At 39.8% G+C, this 12,881-nt stretch overlaps 1 protein-coding gene across 3 annotated transcripts in view; it reads left to right on the top strand.

Moving 5' to 3' along the window:
* Window positions 1-12,881, top strand: part of LOC111869293 (putative aminopeptidase W07G4.4) — a 43,772-nt gene that overhangs the window by 11,929 nt on the left and 18,962 nt on the right. For all 3 annotated transcript variants that reach the window (XM_023860693.2, XM_023860692.2, XM_023860694.2), the window contains exons 4-5: window positions 4,592-4,700; window positions 8,206-8,330. In XM_023860693.2, the coding sequence (XP_023716461.1) occupies window positions 4,592-4,700; window positions 8,206-8,330 (234 nt within the window). The remainder of the gene's footprint in view (window positions 1-4,591; window positions 4,701-8,205; window positions 8,331-12,881) is intronic.

Here is a 12,881-nt window from a genome sequence, read left to right as displayed (position 1 = left end):
TACCTAGAGCCTAGACTCACGGACCAAGAAATTATAGAAGCTATCCGCAGTCACTACCCGCTGAAAATTCAGGAGCTGCTGGTCAGTACTAAATTAAACACAGTCGCCGAGTTTTTGGAAGTGCTAAAGTGACTAGAACTAATGGAAGAAAGAGAAGACGTTTCGGACGTCCCTCCAAGGTCAGGTCAATACCAACCCTCCTTCCAAGCCAACAGAGGTAGAAATTATAGGCAAGAAGGCCCAGGACCAGTCAGACAAGTGAGACAAAATGACCAAAGTTACCGAGGAGGATGGCGAAATTCTAGTGGTAGGGGCAACTTTAGGAGAAATGAATACCCCAGGGACCACAGAAATTTCGAAAATCGCGAGAGAAACCCAGAAAATGAGAGGGAGAACGACGCACGGGGAAGGCCCCCCGATAACGCTGAGGAAAACTAAGTCTGGGGAGCGTCGAAGGCCGCATCGCTTCCATCCTCAATAAAACTTTGAGCTCAGGCCTGGTAAATCAGTCCACCTCTTCCATGGAAATCATTCCAGAAAAAGAAACTTCCGACCCTATAGTGTTATTTATCAACGAAGAAAATTTCAGTAAAAGTCCTCAGATTGCTGTCAAACTTAAGAATAAAAAGGCAGTTGTAGCCATATTGGACTCGGGTAGTGAAGTAAATTTGATTTCTCAAGAAAGTTTTGACTAGTTAAAAGAAGCAGACATTGAAATATTGACACTTCCCGTTCAGGGAATTAACTCAGTAACAGCATTTGGGAAAAGGTCAAAAAGGATCAAGCTGCAAGCTCTACTCGAATTCACTATTGGTGGAGAGTTATTTGAAGCAGTTTTTTTGGTAGCACCACAACTTAACAGTGATGTCATCCTAGGATGCAACTTTATGAAAGAACATGAGATGCAATTAAATTTTGGTTCAGGCATATTAGAATACAGGCGGCAAGGACAAACCAGAAGCCATCAGTTCGAGAACCCAGAAACCGACGCACAAATAGAAGCCCAAGGTGTAACAACCAAATTTGCTTCGGCACCGTGCGTTAAAGGAAGGCACACAGGCGATCAGAACTCCGCCGCATACACAAGAGATATTGTTCAAGCCTCATACCCTCGCCCTGATAAGATACGCGGCCGTACTGCAGTAGGAAGAGATGATGTCACACTGCATTCCGAGGGGCCATTACGGGGCCCGGAGCAGCAAAAGGATGACCAGTTCGATCCCCGAGATCTCAAGAAAGGCGACTTAAGACGCATAATAGAACAAAGCACGACTATTAGTGCACCACAAAAGTCACAATTATTCAAAATACTTATTCAATTCCTACCAAATTTTACCGAGAGACCGGGCAAGTGCCACTTATTCAAATATCATTTTCAAGTCAAGACAGACCAAACCCCAACGGAAGAACTTCCTACGAAAATTTTGAAGGCCTATGCAAGAATGAAAGCTAAAGCAGAAAAAATAAGGAATAAGAAAAGAAAGGGAAATTTCTCGTGGCTGCCCCGAGTAGGAGATCAGGTATTAGTGAAAGCCCAACCAGTATCACACGCCAGTAAAGGGATTATAGGCAAATTTCAGAGGTCATATGAGGGCCCATTCCTTATCACAAAGATAATCAACGAACGCCTGTATGAACTAGGCAGTGTATCAGGAAATGGGAAGGGACTTCTCCACATTAGCCATATGAAACCCTATGTGAGATTAGAGCAGGAAATGTAGTTCCCGTTAAAAGTGATTTGAATGACTAGGCAATGATCAGGAGAAAAACGAAGTTAAAAGTGCATATTGAAGAAGAAGAAGAATTTAAAGAATGTAAAAGTGAATAGTGTCAGTGATGGTGAAATGGAAGCAAGAAGAGAAAAGACTACTAGTTTTAGTAAACACATTTATTCCAACTAAACTGCTGTAAATTTCACAAGGCAGATTTACATGCCAACTTGTAGATATAGTAACCTAAACAACTAATCTGTTTGCATTTAAACAAAGCTAAGTTTTTCAAAGCATGTGTATAGTCACACAATTGTTTGTCACCAATTATATGATATTTCACAAAGTACAAACGGTTACTAGGCTAAAATGGCCATAAAACCAAAGGTAATAAACAAGTAACCAGTTGCCATAATAATTTAACTAAAGAATAATGCAAATTATGGTACGTTTCATTAGACTGGTTAACCAAGCAAGTACCCAGCCAACTAATCTGCGTATGATCAGTATAATGATGTAATTAACTTAGTTAGAGGCTCAAAATTAATTTGTATAAATAATAAGGTAAATATTGTATACCCAAAAATTGGGGTAAGCCCCAAAATATTGTAACTAATGTAAGATGTTAAAAGGGGGGCAAATTTGAATGTTATTGATAACTTAAGGGCAAAAGTGAAAGAAAGCATAAGTGCAAATGCCACACCTAAATTCAAAGAAAATACTAAAATGGTTAACAACCCCGGTGGAAAGTTAAAAAGGTAAATAGAAATACTAGTTGTAAATGGCCTAAAGGTTTGAGTAATGAAAAGGTATACCAATTTAAGACACATAAGGAAACAAATTGTATAGTAGGTATTGCAGCAAGGATCAATCAAGAGTAATAAAATGAAGCAAATTGTAAGTAGCCAGGAACAAATTTGGATAAAACGTTAAAAGAAATCGTATTATTAAAAATAAGTATGATATTAAAATTAAAGTAACTATTAAAATGATAAAATTTTAAGATATAGTTGGAATTAAGGGAAAGAATAATGCAGGGGCAAGCACAAGCAAACAGAAGTTGTGTGAGCGTCGGGAGCGCCAAGCCCCCAGAATGGATCCAATAGAGCCCAACGACGAAAAAATATATAAATAAAGTACCAGCCTAAAGAAAGCTGAAGTAACGTCGGTGAAATAAATACCAGCCGGGAGCTGAGGAAACGTCGGATTAAAGAGAGGTAAGCAACTTACTGCGAGGAAACGTCAAAGTCAAAGGGCTCCAAAGAATAAATAATGAGGGTGTGTAAAGAAATCCAATCCTGGTGGCTCAATAATAAGCAATAGCGAGTTTAGACAACCCTGCAAATAACCACACCTCAATTCCAACCGTTGTAAACAACCGCGATTTCGAGGCCGGTTGAGTTGTGTATTGTTTAACATCCAAAATTGTTCTTGGTACAGGAAAGAAAAGCTCAGAAGAAAGGATTGACCTTGCAAAGCCAAGTACAGAGAATGACAAAGAGAGAAAATCTTACTGATAAGCGCCGATGCCGCCGAGAGCCGCGTAACAAAACACGCTTGCTAGCGGTTTACGTTACGCTCAAGGCTAAACATGTGGGCAGAAGCCGCCACAGATAAATAAAACCCACAGGGTGTTTGAACTAAGAAAGCTAAAAATAGTTATCAGGTTAAGGAAAACCAGCAGCTGAATATAAGCCCTAAACTACGGAAATACTAGTAGTTACTATAGGATTCTGACGATGGTGTATAACACATTGATATATTAGGTTTTTGGACTTTATCCATCGTCCTGGTTTTTAAGATAACANGTTTCCGAAACGTCGTGTTTTTGTTATCTTAAAAACCAGGACGATGGATGAAGTCCAAAAACCTAATATATCAATACTGAAATACTAATATAAACTAAGGTTGTGTTTGAAATTAAACAAAACTAAAATTGAGTAAAAAAAAATTCCATCGAGGCGACTAAATGAAATTTTGTGTGTGTATTTACAACAAAATGGGACTTGTTAAATAACCCAAAAATTTAATTTGGGAGTTTGAAGCCGAACAGAGTTTAGGACTGCCCTGAGGTAACCCATTTAGGACCCCTTTTGCCATAACTTGTGCGCAATAAGCTAAGGGACTTCACCACTTGAGGTCAGTGGGAATCCCAAGAGCTTTGGTTGTCTTTGTCTTTAAGGGCAAGTAAGTCAAGACCTTATTGGTCGAATTCAAAATAATCAGTTCGTTTCAACCAATCAGCAAGCAGTACACAAGTAGTGAAGCTGTGTAATGCAATTTGCGTGGGTTGGCTTCGCCACGCTTTGGCAAAGCTGACGCCACGCAGACACACAAAAGTCAGACCTCGAACGGTCTAGATGTGTTAGGATGTACTCTGAGAATTGAATAAACAAAACATCCGAAAAAGTGGGTTATAGCAGTTTAGCAACCCCCTATGCGTGTAATCAAGTGTAAGAGTGAATAAATAAAAGTAACCATTCGAGTTAGTCTGGCATTTAGTAAATAGGGTCACCCCGAATGTAACCCGTGCAACTCCCTGAGAGGATTCTCGTGCCCTACCAGGAACTCCTACGTTTCCTACCCTGAGATAAAACCAAAGTGGAAAGGGGGGAAACGGGAGTGACTAAAAGAAGAGGAAGCAGCAGCAGCGGTGACTGGAAGGACGCAACTGGACATGACGGGACTGTTGCAGTTTCTCGTAATCTCACAGGCCAGGCAACATATTTAGAAAACATTAATTATTATGACATACTAATTATGTTGATCTTAAGTTCACTTGGTGTGCTTTGTCATTGCCTCTGTGCTATGGTGCTTTGTGAATTGCCCTAACTAGCATCAAAATGTCATGCTGTGAATGTGTTATTGCTGTCTTCTTCTAGGGCACTGAAGGCAGGTGTCAAGGCTCCGCTTCTACTGCTGCCTTCACATCCATCATTCCGACAGAGTGAACTGGTAACCTTGCTTGGAGCACTGGAAGCGCTGTATGTGGTGAGTGATCAGGGCTGAGACATGAATTCAGCTGATAGTTGCAGTGTGTGGAAATTGAACAACTGAATTGTAAAAAAATATGGCCAGGGGAACCAAATGAAGTGATATAGTGGACATACATGCAGGCTGATTCTGTTATGAGTGGATTCTGCAACAGGATTGGACAGTTATTTTTCACTTTGGATATATCGTAGCATCCTGTTGCACGTTTCAATTAGTATCCCTTTTTTTTTTTCTTCCATGTGCAACACTATGTTCTATAAAATTTATTAATAGTCATTCACTCTAAATGGAAGTCCATCACTATATAAGTGAATAACTTTTGATAAATTTTATAGACCATAGTGTTGTAAATGAGACTGCAAAAAAAAATGATTGATACTTATCACATATAATAAGAATAAGGTCTATGTTTTATGCCATATACCGATTTTTATACATGAAGGTATGTTTTGAGTAAATTGATGAAGTTTAATTTGTGTTTTATGTAAAGTAATCATTGCCTGGTACCAGTACAGACCAAATTAATTTGCCCAACAGTTTTTAGAGTATACACCCCCACCTGCATGTGTACCACTGAACACACTTTAGTCTGAGCGACTGGCATCTTCATTAAATAAGCTATAATAAACTTTAAATATATTACATGTTTTTTTTCAGGTGTGGTAAATGATAAATTTTATGGTTACAAACTGAAATAATTTTTTTTTGGCTACAGCTGTACATAATTCCCACAGTCACATTAATGCTGCAAAACTGGACTGAAGGAACAGATACCTGTACTGGATCACTGTTCACTCCACATGAGAGCAAATTCATGGCGTGCACATAATTTTTCTTTCTAGAAGATACACTCGAGTGCCAAAGTCATGGGATAGCAGTATGTAAATTTATTTTTAAGCGACTCCACCGTCCCTTGATTGCTTGGGAATGCCCAGAGCAGTATCAGTTGTGAGGTGTTCTCTCGTGAGTCAGGTTGAACACCAGCCAGTCTACTCATGGCAAGCCGATGTGAATTATCAGAGTTTGAACAGGGCATGATAGTGGGTGCCAGGCGGATGGGACATTCCATTTCCGAAGTTGTGCGGTCATTCAACATTCCTCGATCCACGGTGTCACGTTTGTACCAGAAATACCTTGTGGAAGGCATTTCCACCCACCGTGAACAGTGCAGTGGCCAACAAAGGGTGCTTAATGATCGTGACCAGAAGCATCTAGCTAGAATTGTCCGTGGTAACATACAAGCGGCACTGGCTGAAGTCACATCCACATTCAATGCAGTAGGTACCAGACGCATATGCAGCAGGTCAGTGCAGCGTTCTTTAGCTTCCATGGGATATGGGAACAGAAGACCTACCAGAGTGCCTCTATTAACGCCAGATGCAGCGCCTCACCTGGGCTTGTGACGTCGCTAATTGGACCCTGGAGGATTGGCAACATGTGGCGTGGTCCGATGAGTCATGGTACCAGTTGTTTCGGGTGGATGGTAGTGTTCGGGTGTGGCGCAGACCCCATGAGGCCATGGACCCCAGTTGACAACATGGCACCGTGCAGGCTGGTGGTGGTTCCATACTGGTGTGGGGTGTTTTCACATGGCATGAGTTGGGTCCACTCGTCCACCTAAACACGTCATTGACCAGTGACTGCTACGTTACACTGCTTGGCGACCATTTGCAGCCCTTAATGGATTTCATGTACCCGCACAACGATGGGATATACTAGCAGGACAATGTACCATGTCATCAGGCAAGCTGTCCAGAATTGGTTCAAGGAGCATTCTGGAGAGTTCTGACGCATGGTGTGGCCACCACATTCGCCTGAATCGAGCATTTATGGGACGTGGTGGAGAGGTCCATTCACACCCAAAATCCTGCACCTACAAATACCAGGGAGCTGTGGTCAGCTATCCAGACGGCATGACTCAACATCTCTCCAGAGGTCTTCTGTCCACTTGTGGAATTGATGCCACGTCAAGTTGCTGCACTTCGCCGGGCTAGAGGGCTCCTACACGATACTAGGTACCTATCCCATGACTTTTGGCACTTACATGTATTTAGAGCTGTAATCGGTACAGCCATCAGTTTCCTTTGACCCATAGGTCACTTCAGTCACCAGGCATTATTCCAAACATTGATTTTGCAAGAACAGGAAATTTTCAGGCAAGGGTACTGGATGACAACACATTTTACGCATCAGACAAGGAAGGACGTAAGAGATATATTTAGCAATATGTAGATATACATCACAAATAATAATATTTACTTCCCCTGTTTTGGTGATTTACATAGAGTATTTCTTTTGAGGTTAATTTTATTACACGTATAAGTAAAACCATTAGTTCATCTCTCAAAGAAACCATTTTTTAAATCTCTTGAATAAAATGAGGGGCACACGGTAGTGTAGTTGGTTCAGGCACTATGCTGCAAGCCGGAAGGTTGCAGGTTCAAGTCCTGATGAGGTCATTGGATATTTTCAGTTGACCTAATCCTTCCAGCCGCACTATGGCCCTGGGGTCAACTCAGCCTCAAACAGAAATGAGTACCAGGAATTAATTAAATAATTTTCCTGGGGATTAAAGCGCGGCCAGCGCGTAAGCCTGGCAGCCTTACCGCCATCTTTTGAGCCGATTGTCTAGATAATGTGGGACCCTTAACATCTCTCAGCCCTATGGGCCTTCATGGCCTGTTACAGGAATTTCTTTACTTTACTTGAATAAAATGCATTCAAAAAAGCGCACAAAGAAGATTGAATTGTTGATATTTTTACACCTATTGAGGTTGGTATCATTGTAAGATGATAATAGATTCAGATGAACGAAAGGTTTTGTCAACACTATATAACCTGAGTTAGTTACATCATCATACCTTGATTTAATATAACAACCAATTCCCCCGTGGATTTTGTTTTAGTTAGCTGTGGATTTACTTTGTATACTCACTAAAACATGCAAATGTTAGACTGTATAAAGATATTAATGAAGGTTGTTTTATACACATTTGTTGTTCCAGGCACAGAGAAAGAGTAAAGCATATTGACACTAATTTATTGTCATATTAAAGCCATATTTATTTGTATGGTGGTAGTCATACATGTTCATCCTGCGGTAAAATGAGGCTGGATTTTTAAAAGTAATCAGGAGACAGCTCACTCAGATTTTGCTTTTGAAATAAAAGATGGTTATCCCTGTTCTTAGTGAACCACCACACCATGACGATGTGTGGCATAAAGATATAACACTACCCATTCTTAACCCTGGCATTTGGTAGTGAATGGTCAGCTTCAAACCCTGACCACTCTACCACCAGAGAAAGAGCCCCCCAGTTCCCAGTGGATAGGAAACTAGATGTGACCCAGTGCCATTCTGGATGCTTTAGAGAAGAGGAAAATCTCTTTCCTGCCAGGAATTGATTGTTGATTCCTTGGCCATTACTAACCGACCTTTCATGACTCCCTTGCTTTAGAAATAGATTTATAATTTGGAAGTTTTTTTTTTCTTTTTTTGCAGAATCTCCAAGTACGTGAAGATCTGCCAGATAAGGCTCAGAAGATCAAGGTGCTTGGAGTCTATAGTGCAGATTCCAACAATTTGGCAAGAATTGTTGAATTGGCAACAGCTCTGGAAAGCGGCAGGCGAGTAAACTTTTTTTGTTATGTAAAGGCCTGCCAGCTTAAGACTAATATTCATGTAACATAATGAAACAGATTCTTGCTTATTTATTTGTTTGTAATTTATTTATTGACATTTTCTGAAATGTGTAAATTGTGTAGCATCAGATTGGAGGGTTGGTAGAAAGGATAAGGAAGGGAATTGTGTCCTGTCGGGTACTATTCTTGACGTTTGGTCTGGAAAGACTGAGGAAAACCCATGAAAAGCCTGTCAGGATATTTCATCTCTGACCAAGGAGAGAACTCGTTAACCTTTAACGTCTGAATGACACATATATATATGACGCAAGCAGCGACTGGAGATGGCTGAATGGCACAGATATGTGACGCAGGACGTGTGCACGCTTTGGCAGTGCTGACAGTTTGACCTTGGGTTTGAAACCAAAACAAACCTACATGAGGTCATGTCAGTGGTTTATTCCTTAGCTCTGAACAAAGAACTCTTTTTATCTCGGTCCTGATTTCGAAACTATTTATGTTTATATATGACTGTTTATGACATGGTCCGCCAAATATAGCCCAGCTTTGTTCTGAGAACCAAAGAGGAAAATATTCGTTGGTGCTTGCAGATCAGTGCTTCCAGAGCTTTCAAGGAAGAGTGACGTATTCAAGGATTGGTTTTCAGTGGCGAATTATCAGTTAGGAAGTCAGTGTTGGATTGTGTAATATTTCTTTTTCACTTAAAAAGTTAGTGTCAGACTGTCATATTTCTTTTTATGTTAGTTTGTGTGTCAGAAGAGGTATAAACCCACTGAGCCAGTATTACTTTGTGAGTAAAAGGCATCTTCGTCACTGACTTTCCGTATCAGTGTCGGACTGGCACCTTTTCAACTACTATTACAATTATTATTTTTTATTGCTAGTGGGGTGGGACTAAGTCCCTTGTACTGCTGCCACTTCTGGCCTATTGTACCATACTATTACGGTTACTTTGCATCACTATTTTGTGAGTCTTTGTCAATCAACATACTTTATTAAGATTTTGCTGGAAACCCCCCTCCCCCAAGATGGATCCTCAAAAATGTGCCCGATATTCAAAACTTCTTGATGCAGAAGAACTGGAGGAAATGTTGATGGAAGAGGAATCTGATGAAGAGCTAGAAGATATCAATGAGTTCATTGAACCTCGAGCAAATATGTCGTCGATCAGACAATGAGGTAGAGGAAATGGAAATTAGGTTTTGTGATAGAAGACCCAGGGATTCGCCAAAGGTACTAGACTTCACTGGTCCTCCGAGTGGAATCAACAGATCAGCTGCTCCCAATATAAATGCACATTCCTCTCATTCTTCCATTTTCATTCTGTTTCTCCAGCAAATATTCCAAATCTTGTTACAAGAAACAGATATTTCCACCGATTTATGGCATGCCAAGATGCTCCAGGCCTTTCTGTTCAACTGCCTGACGTTACAATTGAAGAGATATATAACTTTTTGGCAATAATTATTCAGATGGGCAACGATTAATGGGACACCTTCAAAGATTATTGGCCAAGAGATGAGCAATACTACACTCCATTCTACCGTAACACCATGGTACGAGACCGTTTCTTCCATATTTTGAGATTCCTACATTTTGAAAATAATGAAGCTCCTCCCAATCAAGATGACCCAGAGTATGATAGGCTCTGGAAAATTAGAGAAATTTTTGACAATCGCAACAACAAATTTTGTGAACTTTACGATCAAGCAGAAGTCTTGCTGTTGATGAGGTTATAGTGTTGTTCAAAGGAAGAGTGATTTTTCCTCAGTATATTTCAAAGAAACTCATAAGGTTTGGTATAAAAATTTACAAGCTTTGCAATTTTTTTGGGTATACTTATGACATGACAGTTCATTTGGGCAAACAAAGGCAACTTAACGACAGAAGAAATTACATCATCACAAGGCATTGTTCTCCAGCTAATTTGAAGAGTAGAAGGCTTGGGACACAAAATTTACATGGACAGTTATTTCAGTTCTCCTGCTTTATTTGACGATCTTTTAGACAGGAAAATAAATTCATGTGGTACCATTCGCAATGATAGATGTGGAATGCCGCAAGAAATTCGGCTCAAGTCAATGAAATTGAAAAAAAAGGAATATTGTTACAAGAGTCGAGGGAGACGAGCATGATGTGTATGTTCTGACGAATTTGCACCCTTCTCCATTGGAAGGCAACTTCGAGATGAATCTGGCCATGCTGTCAAACCCCATGTAATTGAAGACTACAGTGCACACATGGGGTCTGTTGATAAATCTGACAGGATGGTAAACAGTTATGACATTGCTAGGAGGACATGGAAGTGGACAAAGAAATGGTTTTTCCACCTCTAGATATGGCTATTGTAAATGCATATCTATTACACAAGTCATGTGGTGGAAAAATGACACACAAAAAGTTCCGCGAAATATTGGTGAGGGATTTGATTCTTCAGTCACATGAGGTGAATATCACAGTCAGTGGCATTTCTCGGGGGAGGCCAAGTTCATCTGGGGCCTAACTGAGCCGACTGGAGGTGAAACATTCACAACACTGGCCAACCAAAGGAAAACAAAGACTTCATATTTGTTCTCAGAATAAGAAGCGCAGAAACACGCTCTACTACTGTAAAAAGTGTGACGCGCTATGTGTGGTGGACTGCTTCGAGAAGTGACACGCACGTCAGAGTGTGAGTTATTGTAAACTGTGAAGTGACACAGTTCAAACTCGCATACAGTCTGAATAAAATATTATTGTATATAGTGTGATTATATTTACAATATCACCATGATTCAAGGTTGAAGAAAAAACAATGGGTAAGTCCTTTGGAATTTAATAACATATATAATAAAGATTAAATTTTGCATTTCATGACAAAATATTCACACTTAATTTTCATTTGGGAAACCTTCTGTTTTGTGTATATGTAGAAAATTTTATTGTCTTTCAGATTCTTTTTAGTTCATATTTCTGTGTTGCATAGAACATAAAATATGTATTTTTTCTGAAAGTTTGCAATGATAATTAATTATGGTGATTTAAATTCTGGCCGTACAGGGCTGCTGGCTATTTAAAAGTCCGTACGTTAAAGGTTAATACAGCCCAGGAATACTGATCATTTAGCCATAACATTACCAATCATTTGTTGCCTAAATTTGTCAGGTGTAGTTAAGACAATATAAAATATATTGTATATTAATCATTGCACTATATGATAACTTTATATATGATGAATCTTTTATGGTATGTGATGCCATTAAATAAAGTCTCAGGCTAAGCTGAACAAAAAGTGTCGTTTAGGCATAATTTAAGTATGATTTCTAAGTATCAATTCTGATCGTAGAACTTTCAAGCTCTCTGCTGCAGTAACTCTTCAGTTTCCTCCTTGAAAATAAGTTTGCCATAACAGAAGTATAAGATTGTTTATATTTATTTATTTAGTAGACCATTCTGATGTAAAGACAAAGTGAAGGTAAAGCTATCCCTATAACAGGCCTTGATGGCCCATATGGTTGTGATACTTTGAAGCTCCCACATTTTCTCTGGATGGTTGGCTCACAGATGGCAGTAAGGTTGTCAGCCTTATGCGCCAGGCACCCTTTACCCCCAGGAAGGTTCCTGGTACTTATTTCTGTTAGAGGCTGAGTCAACCCAGGTCCATGGTGTGGCTGGAAGGATTAGGTAAATTGGAAAAAAAAAATACACCTCATCGGTACTAGAACCCACGACATTCGGTTTATAGCATAGTGCCTCAACCAATTACGCTACTGTGNCGCCCCCCCCCCCCCCCCCCCCCGGTGTATATTTCTATGCTATAAAATGATTGGAAATTGCAGGTTACTTTTGGTATGCATACATTGTTTTTCAGTCAGGTCCACGATTAGGTGTATATTTACTTTTATGATTATAATTACGTTACAGTAATAGTTTTTATGATGCTTGTTGCTGAGATTAAAATGGATGCACACATCATGAAGACAAAGTATAGCAGTGCTGAATTAGGACGTTCCTGTCTTACTACTGAATGGGTGTCTGAAATCTTTGAGAAACCATTGTCACCCAGCTTTGTCTACTGTTAAATCATTATAAATGCTTTCCAAATGTACTTGATAAGTTCTGAGGAATATTTTTTATCTCTGCCAGTACAACTAACTGTGTTTGACTGATGAGCCTGAGATGTACCAGGAGCTTGCAGTATGTTGGTGCATAAAGCATGCATACTGTTTGTACAGAAATTCTGTACTAAATATGTCGAATTCACTGTGCAATGTATGATTATCATGATCATAATACAACACTAAAATACTAGTTGACTGTAGAGGAGATGTCTATTATCACTGGTTTTTAAATCCTCATTGTTCCGTTGTAGCTCAAGATGGTTGGTTCTGCTAGGATTATTCATTTTTGGATGATTTAAATGGAATATAGACANCTGATAAGTCTTCACTCTACACTTTTCTTCTTCTTTCAGAATGTCTTCCTCTTCCTCCTCCTCCTCCTCCTCTCTCCCTCCCCCTCCCCCCCTCCCTCCCCCCCTCAAGGAATATATACTTT

Source organism: Cryptotermes secundus, unplaced genomic scaffold, assembly GCF_002891405.2.
Source record: "Cryptotermes secundus unplaced genomic scaffold, Csec_1.0 scaffold124, whole genome shotgun sequence".
Classification (NCBI taxonomy): domain Eukaryota; kingdom Metazoa; phylum Arthropoda; class Insecta; order Blattodea; family Kalotermitidae; genus Cryptotermes; species Cryptotermes secundus.
This window is presented reverse-complemented; position numbering and strand designations above follow the sequence as displayed.